Source organism: Pinus tabuliformis, chromosome 7, assembly GCF_031772625.1.
Source record: "Pinus tabuliformis cultivar Carrire ecotype Pingquan chromosome 7, CPIR1, whole genome shotgun sequence".
NCBI lineage: Eukaryota > Viridiplantae > Streptophyta > Pinopsida > Pinales > Pinaceae > Pinus > Pinus tabuliformis.
In genome coordinates this window covers 675,715,446-675,738,566 of record NC_142293.1, presented here as the reverse complement: position 1 = coordinate 675,738,566, position 23,121 = coordinate 675,715,446, and the positions used below count along the sequence as shown (strand labels likewise).

Sequence of the window (23,121 nt, the reverse complement as noted above, 5' to 3'; positions counted from 1 at the left end):
ATTCTTAGTTTCTGCATAGCCCACCTGAATAGCATACACTTGGCATCTATTCCGGATGCATTTTGCCAGCTGAGATGCAGTGATTGGCCGGACCTGCACTGGTCGTTTAATTCCCTACATTTCTTGTTCTATTCCAGCATCATCCTTGTACCGTATGACCTTCGTTTTGCAGTTCACTAAAGCCCAATGCTTTTCTAGCCAGTCCATCCCAATTAGGACATCATAGGACCCGAGTGGAAGCATGTTCAGATCTGCCACTACTGGCTGTCCTGCTATCACTATAGGACAACTTTTGATTTTTGCCATTACTCGTCTTTTAGTCCCTGTAGCTAGCTGTACCAGCCAAGGGTTCCTGAATTTTTCAGGCTGCAATTTACACTATTCAACTATTTTTGGACTAATATAACTTAAAGTAGCTCCAGGATCAATTAGAACAGTGATGGAAAGGTCTAAAATTTTACCTTCAAACTCTACCATGGTGGGCTGGTATTCTGCCTGGCGGTCGTCCAAGGCTGCGTTAATTCTTGGCATACTTCGTCCTACGTCACCCACGGTTGATGCCTCATGAATCTGGGATATCTGGTCAGTTCCCTTCCTTTGCGGACAATTCTTGACGTAGTGTGGTCCGCCACAACCCCAGCACTGCACTGGGGGTCTGGTTATTCCTTCAGTATCCATCTTGGCGGGTTGTTCACCCATTCTGGTTTCACTGATGGGCTTGGACCTGAATGAACCTCTCGGTGCTGCTCTACTGTTCTGGCCCTTGCTGCTTCCTTTGACTCCACCGCTTCGACTTCCCCTACTATTTCCAACAATTTTACTATTCTTTTTCTCATTCCATTTTCTGTTGGAACTGTCCCCTTTCTGTTTGCTCTGCTGGTAGCAGATTCTGGCCTTGCGAATAGCTTCATCCATGGTTCTAGGATTGTCAAATTCAATCCTTTCCCTCATATACATGGGTAGACTGCTAACAAACCGCTGCACCTTGGCTTTTTCTTCTTTAAGGTAGGGTACATAGCGGAGCAAAGATGTGAAACGATTTATGAACTCATCCATAGTCTGCTGTCCCAATCGCAGATCATGGAATTCCTTTGCCTTTTCATCATAAAAGCGTTCCGTCAAGTATCTCTCCTTAAAATATTTCTGGAATTTTTCCCACGTTATGGTTCGTTCGGTTACCCCTTTAACGATTTTAACTTCCTCCCACCACAGTGTCGCCTTCCCTTGTAACTGGAAGATAGCCAATCGTGCCTTCAAGTTATGATCATATTCATATAACTGAAAATATTTATTCATATTGATTAGCCATGCCTCAGCTGCTTCCTCTTGTTCCCCATCGTAGTGTGGGGGTTTAATCTTCCGAAATTCTCCTTGTAATTCCACCTTTTGACGCTTTGAGGTCTGCTATTCTGATGCATTATCAAATTGGTCCTCTCCTTCTTCAGGGATTTCAGATTCTGCTTGATAACGTTGCTCCTCCGTCATTCTCTGTTGTTCTGCGCTGGGGTTAGCTAATGGTGGGTTCTGTTTGTCAGACAAACTTTTTAAAATCCTTTCCTGCTCCATTGTCAATCGTGCATTATCCTCCCGTAGCCGAGCCATTTCATTTTTCAGCTCTTGAACTGTTTCTAGTATGGCCAGATTCGTGCTGCGGGTCTCTTCACCCAGCTGCACCCACAACTCTGGGTTGTCTCCAAGATTTGTTGCAGGCCCCCGATTGGCTGCGGACCTGTGCGGTGCGCTGCCAGCTCCCTGCATACTAACTATTACTTTGTGATACCTTGGTTGCTCTTTTCTTTCCTCTGACTAGCCTGTCCCTGGCCTGGTCTGATCATGAAACAGTTAACATTGTGAGCTACCTGCACAATTTTGTTATCCCAAAAAGAATATCAATGTCATAATGACCTTCTCATCTTTAATACTTCATTCACATCCCAGAGGCCACAGTATGGGTAATCTGGGCTCTGATACCAATTGTCACATATCTACATGCTAATACATATATACAAAAAAAAAATTCTTTTATATAGTGTCCACACTATGGTTATGCGCCTACACTTTATTTAAATATATAACTTTCCATGTATAGCCACCACCTCGTATACATGCCTAACCGGAGGCAGTATATGGTGTGGTAGGTAACGTTTGTCATACCAATGTTTAATCATTGTTTAATACTTGTCTATAGTCTATTGTCGATACGATGGTATAGGATCTCCCCTCGAGCGTATCAAGACTGTCCTGCCCACATTGGTTGGCGCCTCCTGCGCTAGACATCTGGCAACAACGTTGAATTCCGCCGGCCTGATCACGTGACAGGGGTATGGTTGATGAGCTTGGGACTTTCCTGCGCCCTGCTTTTGGGTAATGTCGCCTCCATCAACTGTGTGCGTTTTCTGCATGAGATCAAGGGTCAAAATTGCTCCACGCTTCCACCGCTGGCAGGTAGAGTATATACGTGGTTTCCTCCGGATTATTCGAAGGTTTCCTCACTCTGCTCAATGATTCCCAGCTCTTTGTTCACCACTGCAAGGGTTTTACTCCATAGCTCCGCGCCGAGACCACCGCTATTCCAGGCACATGCGCCACTCCAGAGGGGCTTCCGCTCCATGGTTTTTCATTCTCAAATCGGCCAGGTAATTACACAATCAGTTAGAAGATCTGATGCGATTTTGAGTTTAATTGTTATGCAAAAGTCTAATATTTTATCCATTGCTTGACAGGTTGTGAACGGGCATCTCCCAGCTTCTACGGCTTTGGAAAAATCCCTCCAGATGAGGCCCGCCGAGTTTACAAAGGTATTTATCTGGTTTCCAGGGTTTAGTTTCGGTTGGTTCACCTCTGTCTCACTTCGGGTTGCCAGGGGTTTTCCTCTGTGCTTAGAATGAGACCCCGACCTTATTATTGCACGGTTGGCCGCAGGTCATGATGGACCAATGCTCTTGTTCCAGTTCTAAATGTTCTGGGACTGATTACGGAATTTGGGCACCTCTTCGTTTGCAGTGATTTGGGTTTTTACCCTTGGTCCCGAAGCTGAAGTTTTCACTTGGTTCTATTAGACAGCTGTTTAATATTTTTTTGTTTTGCTGAATGTATTGTAGCTATAGCCATGTATTATGATTATCATGAAGCCTTGGTTGGAAGCCAGCTCGCTTGTTTAACTTTGGACTCATATGGCTTGCGGCCTATAATTTTAATATAACTCACTGCTGTGTTACGCTTATGTTTATTTCTCATGCTGATAAGAATGGTTTTCTTTTATGAACTATAGGGTTTGATTATTACCCGGATGCGTAATGCGTTTCTCATTTTGGAATCTTGCTTGTTTGATTACGGCATACAAGCATTTTGTTTACAGTATGATTTAAGGGTCTATTCCATATCGTTGATGTATTTACAGATCTGTATATAGTTAAAGAACTGTCGCACCTGCATCTGATTTTTATAGATGTATGGTCGACTAGTTATGGGTAATCTGTGACAGGAAACCCTGAGGATCTGGAAGTTGTATAACGGTTATACCGTATGGTTATAGACTTCTGGTTCGTTATTAGCAGACATTACTTCTGCGGCCTTAGTGCTATTGTATATCTTGATACTTCCTTGACACGATTTAATTATTTCCGTTGTATATTACCGGAATGTCAATATGGTATTACTGCATGGCTCTTGGCTCATCTTTGTAATGATTCGCATATTTAACCGTTGTAATATTCAGCTATCAACTGTTCAGGTCTTTAAATTCGGATATTATCTAGGTTTTCTCCGTTGTTATGGAATCGCCAGAACCCCCCCTGCTACGGTTGGACCGGGTTCGGGGTTCAGAGTTTATTCATGCCTTCTCATTATCTTATTAAAATCTCTATTTGACACCGTCCAGCTGGTTGAGGTTATAGGAAAAGGCATTTTGTTTAAGATTATAACGAGAACTATACGGCTGACTGTGATCATTAGGGTCAAGATATGATATCGACCCAGAGTTTATTATCTGCATGAATAGCCAGTTTTCTTGGTTCGGATACTCCTAGACTGTGAACCCATTTATCTTGTAGAGATAAGGTTTGTTTTACAAATATACTGCCTTCTTTGTTCAGATGATCTCAGTCCTCTATCCTTCGAATTTTACCGACACACTGTCTATAGTTTTCTTTTGCACAGAAAGTCATAGCTACACCATCTTTCTATTTTTACAGATATATTGTCGATAACCTTGTACAGATAACCATAGTTACACTGTCTTTTGATTTTTACAGCTATACTATCTATAATTTGTACAGATAATCATAGTTACACTATCTTTCGATTTTTACAGCTAGGCTGTCTATAATCACAGTTACACTATATACTGTTTACAATTATTGCACAGACAATCACAGTTACACTATAAGTTACATAGATAACTATGGGGACATGAGGGTTCCATTACTTACCTGATCTCCACTGGTAAGGTGAGTCTGGAAAAAGTCTCCTACCAAATCTCTGTGTAAAGCATGTTATCCACCCAACCGTGAGACCAGTCCTTCGAGACCTAAGTCTCCCCCCAAGCTTCCGCTTACCGGATTACTATCCTCAGTAAGCCAGCACTGTGTGCTTGACTATCTGGTCCTTACCAGACTTAGTCCATACAGGGTTTTTCCTTCCCTTTCTCCTTCTCTGCCTGTCTCTACAGCCCAGAGTTTCTCAACCAACCTCCCCTTTTCCCTGGAAACCCTTCCAGTTAGGGAAGGTGGTTATTTCTAGTTTATTAACTAACTTTTCTTTTCTAGTTCCCTTTTGGGAATTCAGATATCTTCATGATTAATTCTTTTAATCATTATTTTAGTGCACATGTAAAATCAACAGAATATCCTCAAAAGAAAATAAATCCTTCAATATCATTCTAATTCAGTTTTTGTTGTAGTAACTTTTAAATAATCACATTTTTACGGGGTCATCACAAGTTCGATAGCACTGTATCGATCTCAGAAGAAAGAGCATCATCAGTAGAGATATTGTACAGATGGTCCTCCGCCCAAGCGTTTACTTGACCCAAAGCTTCACCTTCACACTCAAAATCGAACGTTGTACCTCCTCTTCCTAGCATTGTAGGTGTTGGCGTTGCCTTTTCTTCGTTATTGGGAATTGATGAGAAATCCCATTGATCACCATCCTGCACCCCTCTGTCCAAATTGACCTCACTGTTCTTCAAAATGAGATGATCCTGGCAATCACCTGGACCCTGCACATTAGAGTACTGATCAACGTCGGCGCATGTTATTGCCGCTGCGCTAAATTGGGACGGAGGATTAACTGGCGGGCATGACTGATGAGCTCTCTTCTCATCCTGCTGGCTCGTGCAATCTTCCAGAATACTATATGCCCCCTTATGACCGTTAAAGGCATCATAATAGACATCAACAAAAACTGTTGTGTTTGAATCGCCATTAGCGCTCCATGCTGTAATTCCAGAAGAATATGCTGTCAATGACAAATGGTCCATCATCATCTCATTTCCATTGTTGATGTCGCCATCATTTTTAATTTTAGCTGAATCGCTGATCTCAACCAGAGCAGAGATGGTGATGGCTGAGCCAACAGAGTTACTGGCAAACTCTAGGGTTTCATCAGGCGCCAGTGTTGTCTCCCAGTCTACTAATTGGTGGCATTTCGTTGATGTTGATGCCTTACAAAATGGGCCTTTGCCTTGCAGACTCGCAGATGTAAGAGTGTGAGAGCAAGAATCAATCCACACCTGAGAACAAGAAAATACACGATTTTCATCCTCCAGTGCTTGTTCTTGTTTTAATTCCAATAGGTTGGGAACACAAGCGTGCCGATTTTCAGCACTGGTCACCTTATTAAAGTTGTTACCAAGAAGTGGCGGGTACCCTTCAGGCATGCCGTGCAACGGCTGGGTAGTGTGAGACGACTTATAGGCATTACGAAAAGGAGGATGAGGACGAACACACACTGATTTGGTATTAGTTTTAGTGTCAGCGTTGCTGTTGGCGTCAATGGACGAAGAGGAGAGGCTATGTTTTAGCAGCTTCTTCTTGATACAACAATTCCAGTAATTCTTGATTTCATTGTCTGTGCGTCCTAGCAAATTGGGAGCAATTTGACACCACCTGCACCACTCAACCCCCAGGTTAATGGGCTGACTTGGCACCAACAAAGTGAAACAGTTAAAATACGGACGAGTCGGCGGATTCCCAGAACAACTACTGCTAAAGATTTCTCAGAGTTAACTGATGGACAAGAAGTCTCTCATGTGATAGAATAATTACTGCTATTAATATCAGAGATTTAAGTGAGGGACGGGCGGGTTCTCATGCGGTAGAACAATTCTCATAAGGAAAGCCTCAGAATAGAGGAAAAGAAAAACAAACCTGTTACCCAGAATGGATTGGAAGTGTATGATCAATTGCTCCTCTTGTGGTGAAATTGCGCCTCGTTTAAGGCCAGGCCGCAAGTGGTTCATCCATCTAAGCCTGCAGCTCTTTCCACATCTCTGCAAACCTGCATGAGCATTTCATTGGGTTCAAATATTATAATATATCCTCGTTTCATCTTAACCCCTTCTAAACAGAAATTTATTAAACCGAAAGAAAAGAACCTAGAAATGCACATAAAAATTGTTGTTCTTTTATTGCCATCAAAAAGCGCTCTCAAGGCATGAATGGGCAGCTGTTTGGATCCAATATTTGGGATTGAGAGCCCACCTTCCCCTCTCACAAAAAAGAAAGAAAATCAGGGCCAAGCTAAAATAGATCTATGCTTGAATAACAACAACAAATCAACTAAATAATCCATATTACTGGAGATCTCAACAAACAGACTCATATTAGCCTAGATTCAGGAGCGCCAAGAGGTTGGATCTCAGATAGCATAGATCTATAAAAATTTCATTTATTTAATGGACATGTACAAGAGATATGCCCACGGGGACGTTTTGGCCACCTTGATTGTATAGGAGCTGATTTCTTCTGAACATTGATACTCAGGGTACGGGTATTAAAAGAATCTGTCCAGATGGACCTACGTTTTACTTAGCAGACTAAGGGTCAAAGTGGGTGTTTAATTATTTACCAGCCTGCTTGGCGAGGCATCTCCAGGAACGGCCCCGGAGGCCGCTATTCGTGATATAATTGATGAGTTTCTCATCTTCCTCTGGTGACCAACGACCTTTCCTAAGCTGTTGTTTGGTGGGAAGGAAGGTGCCTTGTTCGTGCCCGTCTGTGTACCTCATTTTCAGTAAAATTCTCTTATCTGCGAGAGAGTGGTGATGGTCTTGCACTCTCCAACAATCCCCGCAGGAAGCCGGTGTCACCTTAGGGTTGCAGTCGGCTCCTCTCATATGTCCAAACACAAACACAGAGAAGGATTGAGAAGCAGGCACATAACAAAACAACGTTTCTCTCGTCTGTTGACGATGGAGCCCATCATTCTCCAATTTTCAATGGTGGGGCACATGGGCAAACGACCAACCATGATTGTTGTGACTCAGAACGGATCTATATAATATTTGTGAATCTTGTTTTTCAAGCCATTTTATTCCTCCCTTCCCCGCGACTACCGGAGTGAGAGCTCTCCCGCACAATGCCCTCTGTCTCCCTCTCATGAACGATAACAGCTCAATTCGAATGCATTAACTCCATTCGTTGAACATCTAATTCCTCAGGTAGAGTTGTTAATGGTGAATCAAATGGGTCTGCTTCTACTTCCTCCACTCTGCTGAATCAGCGTGTGTACTCACTTAGATACGACGTCAATGCACCGTATGTCAAAGAAGATTTAACACGGGCCCACTAGTATATGCATAAACTTTAAAGTGATCAATCCCATTGATCACCATCCTGCACCCCTCTGTCCAAATTGACCTCACCGTTCTTCAAAATGAGATGATCCTGGCAATCACCCGGACCCTGCACATTAGAGTACTGATCAACGTCGGCGCATGTTATTGCCGCTGCGCTAAATTGGGACGGAGAATTAACTGGCGGGCATGACCGATGAGCTCTCTTCTCGTCCTGCTGGCTCGTGCAATCTTCCAGAAGAATATGCTGTCAATGACAAATGGTCCATCATCATCTCATTTTCATTGCTGATGTCGCCATCATTTTTAATTTTAGGTGAATCGCTGATCTCAACCAGAGCAGAGATGGTGATGGCGCAGCCAACAGAGTTATTGGCAAACTCTAAGGTTTCATCAGGCGCCAGTGTTGTCTCCCAGTCTACTAATTGGTGGCATTTCGTTGATGTTGATGCCTTGCAAAATGGGCCTTTGCCTTGCAGACTCGGAGATGTAAGAGTGTGATGATTGGTGTGAGAGCAAGAATCAATCCACACCTGAGAACAAGAAAATACACTTTTCATCCTCCAGTGCTTGTTCTTGTTTTAATTCCAATAGGTTGGGAACACAAGCGTGCCGATTTTCAGCACCGGTCACCTTATTAAACCTGTTACCAAGAAGTGGCGGGTACCCTTCAGGCATGCCGTGCAACGGCTGGGTAGTGTGAGACGACTTATAGGCATTACGAAAAGGAGGATGAGGTCGAACACACACTGATTTGGTATTAGTTTTAGTGTCAGCGTTGCCGTTGGCGTCAATGGACGAAGACGAGAGGCTGTGTTTTAGCAGCTTCTTCTTGATACAACAATTCCAGTGATTCTTGATTTCATTGTCTGTGCGTCCTAGCAAATTGGGAGCAATTTGACACCACCTGCACCACTCAACCCCCAGGTTAATGGGCTGACTTGGCACCAACAAAGTGAAACAGCTAAAATACGGACGAGTGGGCGGATTCCCAGAACAACTACTACTAAAGATTTCTCAGAGTTAACTGATGGACAAGAAGTCTCTTGTGTGATAGAATAAATACTGCTATTAATATCAGAGATTTAAGTGAGGGACGGGCGGGTTCTCATGTGATAGAACAATTCTCAGAAGGAAAGCCTCAGAATAGAGGAAAAGAAAAACAAACCTGTTACCCAGAATGGATTGGAAGTGTATGATCAATTGCTCCTCTTGGGGTGAAATTGCGCCGCGTTTAAGGCCAGGCCGCAAGTGGTTCATCCATCTAAGCCTGCAGCTCTTTCCACGTCTTTGCAAACCTGCATGGGCATTTCATTGGGTTCAATGTTATAATATAAGCTCGTTTCATCTTAACCCCTTCTAAACAGAAATTTATTAAATCGAAAGAAAAGAACCTAGAAATGCACATAAAAATTGTTGTTCTTTTATTGCCATCAAAAAGCGCTCTCAAGGCATGAATGGACAGCTGTTTGGATCCAATATTTAGGATTGAGAGCCCCACCTTCCCCTCTCACAAAAAGAAAGAAAATCAGGGCCAAGCTAAAATAGATCTATGATTGAATAACAACCACAAATCAACTAAATAATCCATGTCACTGGAGATCTCAACAAACAGACTCATATTAGCCTAGATTCAGGAGCGCCAAGAGGTTGGATCTCAGATAGCATAGATCTATAAAAATTTCATTTATTTAATGGACATATACAAGAGATATGCCCACGGGGACGTTTTGGCCACCTTGATTGTATAGCAGCTGATTTCTTCTGATCATTGATACTCAGGGTACGGGTATTAAAGAATCTGTCCAGATGGACCTACGTTTTACTTAGCAGACTAAGGGTCAAAGTGGGTGTTTAATTATTTACCAGCCTGCTTGGCGAGGCATCTCCAGGAACGGCCCCGGAGGCCGCTATTCGTGATATAATTGATGAGTTTCTCATCTTCCTCTGGTGACCAACGACCTTTCCTAAGCTGTTGTTTGGTGGGAAGGAAGGTGCCTTGTTCGTGCCCGTCTGTGTACCTCATTTTCAGTAAAATTCTCTTATCTGCGAGAGAGTGGTGATGGTCTTGCACTCTCCAACAATCCCCGCAGGAAGCCGGTGTCACCTTAGGGTTGCAGTCGGCTCCTCTCATATGTCCAAACACAAACACAGAGAAGGATTGAGAAGCAGGCACATAACAAAACACGTTTCTCTCGTCTGTTGACGATGGAGCCCCTCATTCTCCAATTTTCAATGGTGGGCACATGGGCAAACGACCAACCATGGTTGTTGTGACTGAGAACGGATCTATATAATATTTGTGAATCTTGTTTTTCAAGCCATTTTATTCCTCCCTTCCCCGGGACGACCGGAGTGTGAGAGATCTCCCGCACAATGCCCTCTCTCTCCCTCTCATGAACGATAACAACTCAGTTCGAATGCATTAACTTCATTCGTTGAACATCCAATCCCTCAGGTAGAGTTGTTAATGGTGAATCAAATGGGTCTGCTTCTACTTCCTCCACTCTGCTGAATCAGCGTGTGTAATCACTTAGATACGACGTCAATGCACCGTATCTCAAAGAAGATTTAACACGGGCCCACTAGTATATGCATAAAGTGATCAAAGTTACAAGTACATTCAATTAACGTCTTTTCATATTTACATTAGAATGCCTGGAAAATAAATCATCTTCATATTTATAAATATTTTAAAATCAATGGACACGTTACCGACTATTAAAAATCTAATAAATTAGTCCTTGAAGTAACCATAAAATATAAAACGACGAAAAAGATATTATTATAATTTATTAATAAAAATAAGAGATATATTTAAAAGAGGTAATATCGGGGGGTTGTTGCTTAATTTTTGTTTTTGGTGTAGAAAGTCATGGATAGCCATTTTAAATTAATTTAAATATTTGTAAAATTAAAAATTTCCAAAACCATTTATATATGAAGTATGTTACGGTGGTAATTATAAATTTCAATTTACATAATACTATTATTATTATGTAAAAAATTGTATTAAAATTAAAAATATATAAATTTTGAAATACAATATCAATATTTTTCATATAGTGTTTCTATAGCCTTTCTAGATTTGTTTTTTACACTTTTATGATGCATTTTGATATCGTTAAGTTCTATAAACTTTGTTGGTACCTAAAATATTCCTTATTATTAAAGTTGACCAAATTTAATAAAGATATACAAAATATAAATAGATATAAGAACACCATAATGACTTAGAATTTCTAACTATTCAATGAATGATTTACCTTGTAATAGATTTAAAACAATTTTCCTACTAATTATACATTAATATAAATATAAATAGATTAAAAATAAGAATAAAATTAATGTAATTTGATTTTAAATTTACTTGAACCACTTAAATGCACTTTACATACTATTGATGTAAATAAACATCTTAGTGAGTTAAATATATGTTTGAGATAAGAAAAACCAAACTTATTATTGAGAATGAGCTATGATATCTTAAAAACAACTTTAAATTACATCTTAAAAGAATAAAATAGAAAATTTATATCTACATGTGATGTCAACAAATATTTTATCTACTAATTTTTATAAAATATAAAAGGGAATAAAGTTAAACATAAAAAATAAATTAATTTAAATGAATATTGTAAATAGGTATTAAAATTAAAAACTCTCAGATTAAAAATAATATAATATAATATATTAATGACTATATCTATTATCTTGTATATTTTTATTAGAAAATGTATATAATAAAAATAAATATTAAAATAGATTTGATAGATGTACTATTTATTAAATGTTAAATGTTATGACACTTGGTTTGGTACTTTATATAATGACAATTCGTTTTCATAAATATTTGGATTTGATAAATGTACTATTTATTAACTGTTAATTTTTGTTTTTAATTTTTTTTTGACAATTTAATTTTAAACACCATATAATTAGTCATTTCATATAAATGAACAATCAAAAATTATTTTTGATTTTCAAAATATTTAGTTTAATATTTAATTTTTTCAAAAACTTTATAAAACCTATTTAGAATTCTCAAAAATAAGTAAAAATCATATTTTTTAACTAAAAATAAAAACAATATAACAGTAAAAAAATATTAACAACATCTTAAAATATTATTAAAATAATAATAATAAGCCAAACAATAAAGATACAATAAATTTAATATAAGAAATTTTAAAAATCCAATAATATAAATTATTAAAAATGACAAAATATTGTAAATATAAAATGATAAAATATTGTAAATATTTAAAATGAGATGTGTGAAATCTAATTAATATAAATAATATAAAATAATTATGGCTTAAGGGTGAATAGTTTTTCAGTTTCTTTAGCATGCTGTTTTCTTTAATTTTTTTCATGAAACTGTCAAGCATTAATCACGATCAGCGCCGATCACTGTTCAGTCGGCGCCGATCACTGTTTAGATGGCGGCGATCACTATTCATCTGGTGCAATTAATGTTTACCCGTAGCTGAAAACTGTGTATAAATTGCCAAGCTCAGTGATGAATCAAACAAGTTGTGTGTGAGTTGTTTGAATGTGTTTTCTATTTTGTGTTTGTCCGTCCATGCTCTCTCGTTGTCATGGTATCAGAGCAAGTGGTGCGGCTGTGAGAGTTTTTTGTTATACGGTGCTGCCATCTCTCAGTGTTGAGAGCGTGGGGTTGTGTGAGCGTGTGAGAGACCAGCGTTAAGAGCGTGACGTTGTGTTAGCTTGTGAGAGACGAGTGTTGAGTGTTCAGAGTTTATTGATGCAAGTGGTGCGGCTGTGAGAGTTTTTTCTGCATTGGAGAAGAGTGCAATTGAAGTTTGGGCTGAGAAAGTCATTGGTAAAGGCGCTGCGAGGAGAAGCAGAGTCAGATTGAGAAAGCTGTTGGCTGAAGGAGTTAGGCGGAGCCGTTTTCTCTCAAGAAAATAAGAGTCGAGGATTTCAAGGGAGCTCCGTGGAGAAATTTGCTTGTGTGCTGGACGGAGGGCAAAGCTTGTCTTCGGATTGAAGTAAGGAGGTTTGTGTTTCTGCTGATATAAAACTGTGTGTCGTATATGGTTGTAACAAAAAAATTGCAGCATATGTTTTTCTGAGAAAATGATAGCCTGCGGTTTGATTATGCATTCTCTAATTTCTAGTAGAAAATGAGAACATTTCTGAGAAGTTGGTTCTAGCTATAAACATGTTTTATTGAAGACTAATTCTCTAAGGCCGTGTTAGAAGAAAAGACTCATTTTTGAAGTGACTTTATAAGATTGGACTAATTCTCTAAGGTCGCTTTGGAAGGAAAGAATCATAACGTATGGTTATATAATGTTTTGTGCCTTTTTTTCAAGTATGGAGTTATTAAAAAAAAAAACAAAGGCCATGGTTGTTAAGGAATAAGTAAAAAAAGGGGTTGTTATTATTAGTGATTAATTAAGGAAATTAATTATTGAAGTGGTGGAAAATTTAGATTTGGTGGCATTTTGGTGATTGCAGAAAGCTTCTTATCATGGCAAATTTGTTGCTTGATAATTATATGAATGAATCCACCAAACTTGATGGAGAAAATTATGTGAACTGGAAATTTAAGTTAATGACTATTTTAGAAGGAAATAATTTGTGGTCCATTGTGAGTGGGGATGAGCCCAAACCCACTGTTGCAGGTTCTATTCCAGATTGGGAGAGAAGGGAGACAAAAGCAAAGGTGCTGCTGCGTATGTCCGTAAAGGACAATATTATTCCTCACATCAGAGATTGCAAGACATCAAAAGAAACATGGGATATGTTGAAGGGTTTGTATGAGACAGCAAATACAAACCGAATCTTGTTTTTGAAGACTAAGCTTTTATCTCTAAAAATGGAAGCAAATGAAAATATAAGCAATTTCATATCTCGTGTCAAATATTTAAGTGATAATTTAGGAGATATTGGTGAAAAGGTCTCTAATACTGACTTAGTCACCATCATATTAAATGGCTTAGTGCAAGATTATCAAATTTTTGTTTCAAGTCTTGCAGCTAGAGAGAAACCCCCTTCATTTGATGAATTGACAGGAATTCTTCTACAAGAAGAGGAGAGGATGAAGAACTTTAATTTGGGCTCTAGCAGTTCAGATTTGGCATTGTTGGCTAAGGGAAAATATCCATACAGAGGCAAGCCATGGGACAAGAACAAAGGAGGCAAGTTTCAAGAAAAACAAAAAGGTATGATACAGTCTAAATTTCCAAAGAGAAATGATGAATGTTATTATTGTGGCAAACCTGGGCATCATTCTAAAGATCGCTATAAAAGGAAATATAATGAGTCTAGGCAGAGAAACAGAAGGCATAATGGAAATTTTGTGGACAAAGATATCAATGATGGATTTAAAAATCTTAAATTGTTTGTTTCTGATGCTGCATTGTCTGTGGAAAATGATGATAAGAATGCTTGGTTCATTGATTCTGGTGCATCACTCCATATGTCTTGTAATAAGGAGTGGTTTGATGAATATCATGAAAATATTGATGGAACATATGTTTGCCTAGGAGATAACAAATCACTTAAAGTTCAAGGTTATGGAGTAATAGGTGTGAATTTGCCTAATGGACAAGAGAAATAGATTCATAATGTGATGTATGTCCCTGATATAAAAAAGAATTTAATTTCTGTTTCTACCATTACTGACCAAGATTTGAAGGTGGAATTTGTTAAATCACAGTGTGTAGTGAAAGACATTCAAGATAAATACAAGGTTATTGCCACAGGAACCAGAGTTGGAGGCTTGTATAAGTTGGATGTGACCAGGAAAAGTCATCAAGCATTAGCATCTACAGCAATATCAACAGTAGATTTATGGCATCAAAGGTATGGACATCTAAATCACAAAGATTTAATGCTACTACAAAAGAACACTATGGTTGAAGGTCTTCCTATCTTGAAAAATGATCATGTTGAATGTGAGGCATGTGTACTTGGCAAGCAACATAGGGAGGAATTTCCTATACATAAAGAAAAAAGGCAAAGGGAAATACTTGAATTAATTCATACTGATGTATGTGGACCTATGCAAACTAGATCTATTGGTGGAGCATGGTATTTTCTTATTTTTTTGGATGATGGATCTAGATATACATGGGTTTATTTCATAAGAAAGAAGAGTGATGTTTTTGAGTACTTTAAAGAATTTAAGAATATGGTAGAAAAACAAACTGGTAATTACATCAAAATCTTGAGATCTGATCAAGGGGGAGAATTCAAATCAAGAGAATTTAATCAATATTGTAAAAGCAATGGGATTCAGCAACAATTTATAGTGCCACATACACCTTAGCAAAATGGAGTTGTTGAGAGGAAAAACAGAACACTAGTTGAATGTGCACGTAGTATGCTTCAAGGTAAAAATATCTCTAATGTTTTTTGGGCTGAAGCCATTAATACTGCTGTTTATTTGAAAAATAGGAGTCCAACCAAAAGTTTAGAGCTTAAAACACCTTTTGAAGCATTTTATGGGTACAAACCAAAAGTGAGTCATTTAAGAGTTTTTGGTTGCAAGGCATTTGCTCATATTCCAAAAGATGAAAGAAGAAAACTTGATGCAAAGTCAATTAAGTGCATATTTATTGGTTATTGTGATAATCAGAAAGCATACAAGTTGTTTGATCCCAGTACTCATAGACTGCTTGCAAGTAGGGATGTGGTGTTTCATGAGAATGCAAATGAAGGTAATAAAATAAATAATAGTGCATGGCATAATATTGATGATTATGTCAAATTAGACACAAGTGTTGAACAAGAACAGGAACAAGCACAGGAACAGGTACAAAATCAAGAACAAGTAGCATCAAGCAGTCATGACACTCCAAAGAGAGGAGAGGAGACTCTGCAAAGCCAAAAGAAAGATGAAAGCAGTAAAACTCCAAGAAGGTCATCACGTCAAAGTCAAGTACCTGTAAAGTATAAAGATTATGCATTAATGTCTCAGATTATGAATGTTGTAGAACCTTCAAGCTCTGATGAAGCTAAAGAATATGAAGAATGGAGAAATGCAATGAATGAAGAATATAACTCTATAGTGAAAAATGACACATGGGAATTAACAGAATTGCCTAAAAATAAAGTTCCCATAGGATGTAAATGGCTTTATAAATCTAAATTTAATGCTGATGGAAGTATTGATAAATATAAAGCTAGATTGGTTGCTAAAGGATATTCACAAAAGGAGGGAATTGATTATGAAGATACTTTTGCACCTGTAGCTAAGATGAACACAATTAGAATTATGATTGCATTAGCTACAAAATATAATTGGAAAATGCATCAGTTAGATGTCAAATCTGCATTTTTGAATGGTGAGTTAAAAGAAGAAGTTTATTTAGTCCAGCCTGAAGGGTTTGTAAAATAGGGACATGAGCATTTGGTTTGCAGGTTAAAGAAAGCTTTATATGGCTTAAAACAAGCACCAAGATCATGGTATGTGAAAATTGATTCTTTCTTTGATGAGAAAGGTTTTATGAGAAGCAAGAATGATCCTAACTTATACATCAAGGAAGATGAAGACAAGAATGTTGCTTTAATATCTGTATATGTTGACGATCTTATCATAACAGGAAATGCATGCAAGTTGATTGAAGAAATCAAAAATCAGTTGTCACATGTATTTGAGATGAAGGATCTTGGTGAATTGCATTATTGTTTAGGTCTTGAAGTTTGGAGGGAACCTGGTAAGACATTGATCACACAAAGCAAATATACAAGGGAAATCCTTAAAAGATTCAATATGACTGAATGCAAAGCAACATCTACTCCTTTAGAACAGAATGTCAAATTGTGCAGTGATGATGGAACCAAAGAGGTGAATGCAACTATGTATCGTCAACTGGTGGGAAGTCTGAACTATCTCACCACTACCAGACCAGATATAGCATATTCTGTCAGCATACTTAGTCAGTTCATGGCTAAGCCTTGTGAAAGCCATTGGAAAGCAGCAAAGAAAGTCCTTCGATATCTGAAAGGAACACTTAATTTTGGTATTATGTATACTGATGAATTTGATGTTGAATTGGCAGGTTATTCTGATTCTGACTGGGTTGGAAATCCAGATGATAGGAAATCTACTACTGGATACGTTTTCAACATTGGTTCAGGACCAATATCATGGAGCAGTAAGAAACAATCAACTGTTTCATTGTCATCCACTGAAGCTGAATATAAAGCATTATGCAGTGCTACCTGTGAAGCAATATGGCTTAGGAGAATACTTGAAGATGTTGGAGAAACACAAAAAGCACTTACAATAATCAGATGTGACAATCAAAGCACTATCAAATTGGCAAATAATCCTATGTATCATGCAAGGACAAAACACATTGAGACACAACATCATTTTGTAAGAGAAAAATTGCAATCAAAAGAAATTGACTTATCATATTGTAATACAAATGAAAATGTGGCTGACATATTCACCAAGCCTCTTGGAAAGGTTAAATTTGAAATGTGTAGAAATAAGTTGTACATTGTAGAAAATCCAAATTATGTTGTAAGCCTAGCTGAGACTTAGACGGGCAGGCAAGTTAACATGTAGATCGTGATTAAGGGGAGGTGTCAAGCATTAATCACGATCAGCGCCGATCACTGTTAAGTTAGCGCCGATCACTGTTTAGATGGCACCGATCACTATTCATCCGGTGCAGTTAATGTTTACTCGTAGCTGAAAACTGTGTATAAATTGCCAAGCTCGGTGATGAATCAAGCAAGTTGTGTGTGAGTTGTTTGAATGTGTTTTCTGTTCTGTGTTTGTCCGTCCATGCTCTCTCTTTGTCAGAAACCGTGGCCTTATAATTTATTTAAAAAACTAAACTAGTTGTTGTTCCAATCCGCTTCCATTGTTTTTGAAACGACGGTCTCTAACTTGTCATTCCAACCACCGTCGCGCACGGAACTGGAAACGCAACTATAAGCAGAACAGGCAGAGCAGAAGCAGGAGAAGCTTTACGATCATCCTTCGTTCATAACCCCAATCAAAATGCACAGACACCAAGGTTAGAAATCACAATATTTCGTTTGATTCTTGCAATTTTTGGCGTATTTGTTTTGAGCGAAAATCATAAAACTGAGCCAATGATGTATAGTTTGGGTGGCTGGGAGGGTTTAATGATAATTTTCTCGCAGAATTTTATTCACAAAACATGATGATTATGTAATTTTATTCACAAAACATGATGATTATGTTGAAAAAAATCCTGAAAAACAAATTCTATATAGAGCTATGCCGGAGCTTTTCAGTACTGAAAAATAAGAAAACCATAAAACTGACATTCTATTCCGCCCAATCTGTAACTAAGTCAATACAAACGAAATTATAGACTATAGTGCCTTAATTTTGAAATGGGATGTGGTTTCAGGGATACGATGGCGCTGTTCTGATAGACTCCACAACCAACAATACTGCAGAGAAAGATAGTCCAGCTAACAATCCAAGTCTTCATGGATTGTGTTCACGGATTTGATGTAATTAATGAAGCAAAATTAAGATTGAGAAGGTCTGCTAACCATGGCAACTTGTGCAGATATCTTCGCATTTTCTTATAGGGAGAGCGCAAAGCAAATTGCTGCTCACAATTTTATTTAAAAATTCCTGCACGACAAATACTTAGAAACTGACCGCAATGCAATATTTAAAAGCCACCAATCTGTGCATAAATGTTGGTGAATTTACTGGAACGTAAGCTGATGCTGGAACTTATACACATATTGATACACTGGCAAATAACCTAAGTGTATGTTTTGGAGGAACTGCTAATGCTAACCCTAATGAGTGGGAACATATTCATACGTTGCTTCTATATATGTGTTAGAGAAATCATCACATCATTTTAATTTAAACAATGCCAATGCCAGAATTTGATCAGCAAAATTCTCGCGCAATTACTATATATGGTTGATGGCAGAAATACAAACACACTATATTCGACAAACCATCATTTTGTATGGTTATATTGGTCATATTTAAGTCCTTCCAGCTTATTGGCACTAGCTCACCATGGACACCTTCTTTGTATGGTGCTGGTCTTGGAAGTAGCTACTTTGGCTGGTTTATATGTATTGGCAGTTTTGTTTTCGGTTGCTGCTCATCTGCATAACTTTCTCATACTTCGGTTGAATCATTATCATATGGACGCAAGCTTTCAGTTGTGGATACATGTTTAGTTGAGTATGCTGTTTTTGTGTGATGCTTCCGCTGGAACACTTATCCGCCTTGTTCCATTTTGAGTGTTTAGCGCACTAAGTCACATGTTGATTGTTGCACAGTGAAGTGGAGAATTGTAACGTGCTTGTTTCAGCCTTTAGCCAGTAAAATATGTTGTTATAGCAATGTAACGATGTATCATCCTATTACAGATGGAATTTGATGGGCAATTTGTTTGTCATAGGTGATTTGTCCGTTATTTGATGAACAATTTGTTCATCTTGGAGTGATTTGTCTGTCGAATATAGTTCAAAATTTTATAAACCTGTCAAAATTTTTACTCGTTATTAAATACAAATCAGGAAAATATATGAAAACCCTCGAATTTGAAAAACGATTCTGTTTTGAAATTCTAACCCTACATCCTATCATTTCTATTTACATTGCATTTATCGGCCAGTCCTTTCAATGAAGAGATAATAATGACGTATTAAATGAGATAATGAGAGAATTGTGGTTCGATTGAGATAAGGATTTTAGGGTGATCTAAAAATCTAAAGAGTAAAGTCTTAAAAGTGATTTTTTTGCATATTATTCTCCGTAATGTCTTTTTTTGGTACCTACTGACATAACTGAAGATGTACAGTCGCTTAAGGTTATTTGAAATTTAAAGAAGGAAGAGTTGAATGATGCATTTGGTTAAATTTCTCAAATTTTTAATAGAAGATGGTTAAGTGAGTCAACTTCCCCTTTTCCTAAATAATATCTAGTAATGAATCTGAGTTTATGTGCATTATAAATTAGGGTGATTATTATTTAAGTTGAGGATGGTTAAATAAGTCAACTTTCTCAAGTATAGAAGTTGGTTAAGTGAGTCAACTTTCCCTTTTTCCTAAATAATATCTAGTAATGAATCTGAGTTTATGTGCATTATAAATGAGGGTGATTATTATTTAAGTTGAGGATGGTTAAATAAGTCAACTTTCTCAAATATATTAAGGTAAGGATGATAATTTACTGAGGATATTATTTTGGTAGGGTTTGGTAGGGATATGTCATGGTAAATTGAAAATAAATAAATAAATTATAAATATTAAAAAAATTATTATTATACATAAGTAAGTTCTGGTGAATGATATAAATATTATAATATATGAATAAGTTGTGGTAAATGATATAATTTTTTTTTTGTGAAAAAAATAAATTTAAATAATATTTTTATGTAAGCAAATTAAGATAAATTAATAAAATCATTTAAATGTCAAATTCATTTGACATAAAGAAATAAATGAAAAGATATAAAAAAGGGCAAAAACATTTGAAAATTTTGAAAAAGAAAAATCCTTAAAAGTTCGTTAGAAAAAAATATATGAAAAGGAATAATAAAAATGGAATAAACTTTAATAAATTAAATTGAATGGTGTAACAATTAAAAAAAATGAAAATATGAATGTCAATGAGGCTTATTCTAGTCCGGAGGAAGAATTGTTGACACTCATGTTCAAACTCCATAAAGGACATGTTTACTATTATAATTGAGTTTCTTGCCTAGTATGGGCACTCGAGACATCGTTTGTTAATGCCGCTGAGTGCATGGTTCATGTAGTGGGGGTTGTCGGCTTTCTCGCACCCCACTCACAATCGATCCCTGTTGATGTGGTGCTAGGCAAGCTATCATAGTGCAACTTTATCGGAGTTAAAAATATGATAGTGCAGCTTTATTGGAGTTAAAAATGTGATTGATGTGATGTTTGATCTATATGTAAAATATTGTACAAATCGGGTCTAATAATAAAAGTTTCTTCCAGGGGACTTAGCCCCCCCTTTAAAAAAAAGTAGTAGTCGATGACAGTGTTTTATTAAGGGATAAGGTCTAATTAGTTAATGAAAAAGGTTTATAGTCCAAAACTTGTGATTAAATTCGTTTATGTCGTATGAAATAGGTTAGGTGTAATGCAAGTGTAATTTCAATGATCAAGATGATAATGAAATAGAAAATATATTTTAAAATAAAAATAATAAAAAATTAAAAAGGAAAATTAAATATCAATAGCTTTTTCAAGGGGACTTAGCCCCCCTTTAAAAAAAAGTAGTAGTCGAAGACAGTGTTTTATTAAAGGATAAGGTCTTCTGTCAAGGAATTAGTTAATGAAAAAGGTTTATGGTCCAAAACTTGTGGTTAAATTCGTCTATGTCATAGGTTAGGTGAAATAGGTTAGTTGTAATGCAAGTGTAATTTTAATGATCAAGGTGATAATGAAATAGAAAATATATTTTAAAATAAAAATAATAAAAAGTTAAAAAGGAAAAATAAATATCAATATATAATGAAAAAATATAAAAATACTTAATTATAAGTGGATTGTTGATATTTTTTTATTTTTAGTAATATTTTTTTATTTTTTTGACTCTTAACAAATCACAAATTTTATTATTTTAGATAATGAAAATCACATTTTTATAGTTCTTAAATAAAATTATATAGATATGCATGCCACATTTACATTAAGCATATGCCAAAATAAAACTCACAAATAAGAGGAAGGAATAATTAATTATCGTATCACATAACTCATCAAATGCATGGCATAGTTCTCATTGATCACTAAGAACATTTGTTTATAATAAAAATTTAGTGTTTTGGGGAAGAAAGTGGAGAAAATATTCAAAATTTATTTAGGAGTCGAAATGAATCATTCTGATGGTTTTTTTTAAGGAAACCCCATTAAAATGGAATCCCCTAGTGAAAAGCAAAAGGAAGCAGGAGGAAAAATGAAAAATAAAAATAGAATAGATGATAAGTCAAGGAAGTAATATTCTTAATGATTGAAATAGAAGAATATATTGAGTTTCTCTCACAACAAATAAATATTGTCGTTAAACCATGAATATCTAAAATTTACTTATCATTTATTAATATTATACCAAATCTGCATATAGATCACTTTTTTATAATCAACTTCTTAATCAATAAAATTCCTAATCAACAAAATTCGTAATCAATGAAGTTTTCTTCTCTTTTGAGTTTCCATAAAATTATGTTTTGTGTTATATCTTTTTAATGTATTTTTGTTCTATTGTAATGTTAAAGAGAAACGCTAGTTAATTTATTTAATATTGTATAAAGCAATAAATATAGCTCACCCTTTTATAATCAACTTCTTAATTAATAAGCTTTATAATCAACAAAGTTTTCTTCTCCTTTGAGTTTCCATAAAATTATGTTTTGAAATCATGTTTTGGATTATATTTTTTAATGCATTTTTGTTCAATAGTAATGTTAATGAAAAACACTAATTAATTTATTTAATATATTTAATATTATATATAGAAATAATACAATAATATGATGCAATATTTGAATTCTATTACATTATATAAATAAACTCTACCTGCAGTATATCAATTGGATACCAAATATTGGTGCATCATGTAATAATATTTCGCAACTAACATAACCTTTAGCTATGGGTAAATTGGTTTTACAACCTAGAGCTTCTTCATGCCCTCATTTCAAATCATAGTGATAGTATGCGAAACAATTTGTTTTAGTTTACATATTTAGTATTTTATGGCTTTTAAGAGTTTGTGTATTTTGTTTATTACTTAGGATGTGATGAGTGGAAAAATTATTTGAATTAGAATTACAATGTTATGTTTCTTTATTTAATATATAGCAAATTAAATAGTATTTGTGTTTGATTGGTGTTAGTGATAAATATAATATTTAATTATTGTTGGAAACTAAATATTAACATGTCACAAAAAAATTGGAGAAAGAATGAATCTTGTATGCATTTTTGTGTTTTTTTTTTAATATTTGAGGTTAAGTATCACAATTTATCATTGAAAATAGATGGAAAATATTTTTTATGATTTAGTTGACTATAACTTGAATTAAATAAAAATGTGAGGTTAGCTAAACATTGAGAATGTTTAATTTATTTATTTTTAAAACATCTTATCTTATTTAGCTTATCCCTTCCATGTAGGGATACAATTTGTTTATTTGTGTTTAGTACATATGCATTTTTGGAGAAAGAAAGAATTGTGGATTTCTTATTTTTTTGACGTTTCAGGCTAAGTATCACAACCTATCATGAGGAAGACATAGAAAAGAATTTTTATGATTTAACTAACCATAATATGAATTAAATAAAAATGTGAA

General features: G+C 36.1%; 1 protein-coding gene across 1 annotated transcript; it reads right to left on the bottom strand.

The window, feature by feature from the left end:
• Window positions 1-4,933: 4,933 nt before the first annotated feature.
• LOC149249270 (uncharacterized) lies at window positions 4,934-7,336 on the bottom strand. The gene is made up of 3 exons (XM_089452511.1): window positions 7,069-7,336; window positions 6,369-6,498; window positions 4,934-6,107 (listed from the first exon to the last, which is right to left on the bottom strand). The coding sequence occupies exons 1-3, from the start codon at window positions 7,334-7,336 to the stop codon at window positions 4,934-4,936; spliced, it is 1,572 nt and encodes a 523-aa protein (XP_089308637.1).
• Window positions 7,337-23,121: the final 15,785 nt, after the last annotated feature.